Consider the following 4,352-nt stretch of genomic DNA (forward strand, 5'->3'; position numbering starts at 1 on the left):
ATATATCAAAGCAATGACTTCAGCCAACACCCCTTGTCAATTTATTGAACTCTACCAAACATGCATACTGTCTATCAATATGACACTGTACATGATTGATTGGAAGAGCTCATTTGTAAAATTAGGGGTGTTTTTTTGTTTTCAGTCCAATTATATACCCAGCCTTCCAAAAGTTACAAACTAACAGGTCCCTCAAAAAAATAAACCAACAAAAAACATCACAACAATATAGAGACAACAAAAGGAATAAAATTTCATCATGAAAGGCAAGATGTAATATAGGATGGATTTCAAAATGTCAGATGCATGCAAGGCAAGGTTTACAGTCCTTCAGTGCAGGACTCTCATTGGCTGTAGCTTACAATACACCCAAATCATTGCATTTACAATCTTCCGTAATAAAGTGACCAATGATGTCAAGATATTAGACAATGTTTGTATTAGCTGGGCATTGTGAAGATGATCTGCTAAATGTTGGCACAATGAATTCATAAATCAGAAGAATATAAAATGTCTAAGCAAGGAGTAAAAATATCTTGATTATTTTTTGCGATAAAGATAGCTGCCATTCATAAATTCTATCTCTGGTTTCACCTTCACCTTCTTCTTAATAGAAAACAGAAAACACACCATTTCTCCTGCTAATATCTTTAATATCAATGCACTAGCTGAAAATAATACAATCATCTTTTATAATTGTCTTATTGTGGTCTGGATTAGTCCCTTCTTAACAAGAGTTACTTCCCTTCTAGCCAGGAAGATTTGCTTGCCCTTGTCAGGTCACTTGAAGTGGGTTTAGTAGAGAGCCTGGAAAGAGCTTATGAATTAAGCATGGCTGACCTTAGACTGTGGATTTTGATTTCAATGGATCTTTTTCCATGATTGGAAACCCTTTATAGAACAGAACATAATAATAAACTTATAAGATACAATTCTGATGAAGAACCATGTCCTACAGTGTTCAATGAGGAAACTATTTTAGTACAGCACTATGTCTATGATTCACAATGATTCTTTGGTTGCCAAATGTCAAGGTGGATCTGCATTTGGTGCACTCCTTTGGTCAGATTTTGTTTTATAATGTAAGCATATTTTCATTTAATTTTTAACCAAGAAAGCTTAAATCATGATTTACTTACCTAAACAAACCCACCAAGACCAGTCTAGAGGGAAATCTAACAATACTGAAAGTATCATAAAGCATATCAATAGAACAAGTCCAAAACAACTTAGACCTTGGGTTTAAGTTTTATAAAACATCATATTTGTTAAATAATCCAAAAAATGCTTCTAACTCTGGTGTCAAGTTATCATTTTACATTTAATACTATCTCAATATTTTGACTAGAAATTAGTACTCCATCCACAAAATTGTAGTGAAATATTAAATTAAAGCTATGTGACTGTGGAAAAAAGTCCTCTACCAACTGAGTCTGATTGTTGTTTGTGAAAGGGGGCAACTAGGAGACTTACCTAAACAAGTGATGACAATATGTAGTAAAGTGACAGTAACAGCATAGTCCCAGGCTCTGCTCCGTACAATCAGTCCGTAGAATATTCCTGATAATGGAAACGTTACCAACATTGATATCACATTCACTGAAAAATAACATTTCATGTAAAGAAACAGTATTTCGCATTGCTTTACTATGACGCGTGTAAGGCCAGACAGGGTTTGTTTCTCTTCTTGACACCTGATACCACTTTACATTATGAAATACTCACTTACAAGAGATATACTTCCTCATGTGAAAAGTTCATTAGCTGCTACCAATGTTTCGCCAATATGTTGTTTTCGGATTTAGGATTTCATTTTGCAGTTTGGATCATAAGTACCCACTGTCAATTATTCTTGTGTCAGATATTACCTGTTTGTTCATGGCTGTATCCAGTACAACACTCAGTTAAATTCACCCAGGTTTTAAAATCAAACGGAATTCTTCCATCATAAACAGATAGTCTGCAAACAAACAGACAAAATTGAAAGAACTTTTTGTTAGTGTCCTTTATAATGATATAATTGATGAAGTTATGACAGAAGCCAGAATGTGAAATAAGCTACTAATTAATTTACTGAAGATGATGAGATTAATTCAAAGCCAATTTCACAAACAAAATATGTGTGGCAATAATGCTAAGCATAGTAGTGTTTTACTATATTATAGCTTCCTTGAATATAACTACCATCATAAGAAAGAATGGTAGAAAGACTTTCTCTTTGAATTACACTTCAGTTTCAGTGATTGTAGGTCATTCAACAAATGACAAGCATTGACTTGTCCATAGATATCTATTCATCCCATGGGGCATTGGAAGTTGATCAGACGATTTAATGCCAAAGCCAATCGACAATGATTCAAGAATCATTCAAAGACATTATTGGCATTGACTTACCTGAAAGATGCAAAACAAATACTACTGATGACAAAGTAGGTGGCATAAAACGTCACAAAACATTTCAGGATGTTGAATAGAATGTCCTGAAATGGAAAACAGACAAATACGACATGACTGACAAAATCCAGACCAATTGAGCAGACGATTTAAGTGATTAGTAATTAAAATAATCAAAAACTCTACCTTTGTTGACAGTTCACCCATAACATTCTTCACCCCATGACCTCTATACACCTGCGCACTGATCGATCTCCAACAACTTCCGGGTCAAATAAAACTTGACCTATTTCAGTAATGAACAAAGAACACGACAAAAAAGTTAATAGTTTAGTCAAAATCGAGCTAAACCACCAATGTTTCAACTTTGATGAATAAATTTTGTCTCTCTGTTCAATAAACAACTCTCAAAACACACATATCATGGCCTTTTTGTTTCCATTCAAATAATTTTCTCTTCTGCAAAGTTCAAAGTTATTTCCCGCCATATTTACAGCCGGTGCACTGTCTGAACATATGTAAAATTCATCCGACCCATTTTGTTTTCATTTGCATTTTCCAATAATATTCTGTGCTTTCTTCGATTATTATAATTTTACTGTCAAAAAGCCATCTTTTGGAATTCATTTTGAGAATTTGAGCTAATTTTCTTAAAATGTTTCATGGATTATTTGCAGACGCGGACTAAATAGAATTATCAACTGCGTTGTTTGGTGAGAAAAATGGAAGTTAGCGAGGGAATGTGAGGATAGAAGATGGTTAGAACAAGGCATAATCCGGTCGAGGACGATGCTCCAGAGTTGATAAACAGCGGCGGAAAGGGATCGAGAAGAGTGCAAGAACCTCCAGATGAGGTAATTAGCCTAATCCCCTGTAATCCGTAGTGATACGTGACTAAATGTCTGCACGTAACTCGACAGACACACAAAAAACAGACCACAATTTTCAGCGCAAAATCAAAACAATCATTTTTATATCGTTTCTTTGCATAAAATTTTCAACAACATCTTGTATAATTTTACACTTTAGTTGGTCATATCTTTACCCATTGGTTTCAGAAGTATTGTTGTATTCTGATTTTTTTTTTCTAATTGATGATGGATGGAACTGGTTCATAATTCCATTCATTCCATCGATTTGTTTACAAATCAGGTCAATGAACTCTATAGAGTATAATAATAAGACTTACTACAGAAACTTTTAGACTTAGAAATATTCAAGGAATATGTGTAATTCTTTAATCGTAATTCATTTATCATAGATCTATATATTTCACATTCAAGAATTTAAATCTAAAACCTAAAAGAGTTAGGCCTAGACTCGGGCAATACCTACCATGCCAGTATAGACTGGGAATATAATGTATGGTTAGGCTACTTCCAGTTTCCAAAGCATTATTAACAATCTTGCAATTATTACCAATGATGTGATATTGATATTAAATTACCAGACTACTAGAGAGAAGGTGAAAAATGACCTGGAAATGACTTGTACAAGTAAGCTTATGTAATTATAAAGCTATAGATCGGTTGACAATGAAATTTCTGACCTTGTTTTAGGATGTACAGAGTGATGAAAGTGGATTAGCTGTTATCCCACGCAGAGAAACAAGACTTCAATCTGCATTTTACGTAGAGCCCAGAATGACTAGAAGACCTCGTAGAGCTAATAGGTAAGCTTACACATCCAAATTGCTTTATATCTACCTTCAGAAATCAGGCCACGTATTCTCAAAACGATCTAGGATATCCTAGGTTCTTATAACATTGATTCAAGGTCATCTGAGGGGCTAAAATCGTTTCGAGAATACGTGGCAAAGTCACAAAGTTACAAATATGTCATTAAACTTAGATTTCATAACTTCCCTTCTGTTTCAGGAATTCTTTTTTCTATGAAGATTCAACTGAGGATGATGGTAATTTGATTTTTTTTAATTAACAGTAAATTTGTTAAATATA

General features: G+C 34.0%; 1 protein-coding gene across 1 annotated transcript; it reads right to left on the reverse strand.

Annotated features, from left to right (window-relative positions):
• Positions 1 to 335: 335 nt before the first annotated feature.
• On the reverse strand, positions 336 to 2,892 carry LOTGIDRAFT_149763 (hypothetical protein). Its single transcript, XM_009050450.1, has 6 exons — positions 2,581 to 2,892; positions 2,395 to 2,480; positions 1,869 to 1,960; positions 1,474 to 1,599; positions 1,140 to 1,184; positions 336 to 668 (listed from the first exon to the last, which is right to left on the reverse strand). Exons 1-6 carry the CDS (start codon positions 2,599 to 2,601, stop codon positions 541 to 543), a joined length of 498 nt encoding a protein of 165 aa, XP_009048698.1. The 5' UTR covers positions 2,602 to 2,892; the 3' UTR covers positions 336 to 540.
• Between the last annotated feature and the right edge of the window lie 1,460 nt (positions 2,893 to 4,352).

This window comes from Lottia gigantea, assembly GCF_000327385.1.
Source record: "Lottia gigantea unplaced genomic scaffold LOTGIsca_15, whole genome shotgun sequence".
Taxonomy (NCBI): Eukaryota; Metazoa; Mollusca; class Gastropoda; family Lottiidae; genus Lottia; species Lottia gigantea.

Excerpts from the sequence above, each read along its gene's own strand:
- LOTGIDRAFT_149763 (XM_009050450.1), bottom strand. The coding sequence starts at position 2,601 with ATGGGTGAACTGTCAACAAAG. Across the intron at positions 1,185-1,473 it reads TATTGTCATCACTTGTTTAG|TATTGTTAGATTTCCCTCTA; the intron begins GTAAGTCTCCTA and ends TGATACTTTCAG. Across the intron at positions 669-1,139 it reads GTCTTGGTGGGTTTGTTTAG|CTAGTGCATTGATATTAAAG; the intron begins GTAAGTAAATCA and ends TATTATTTTCAG.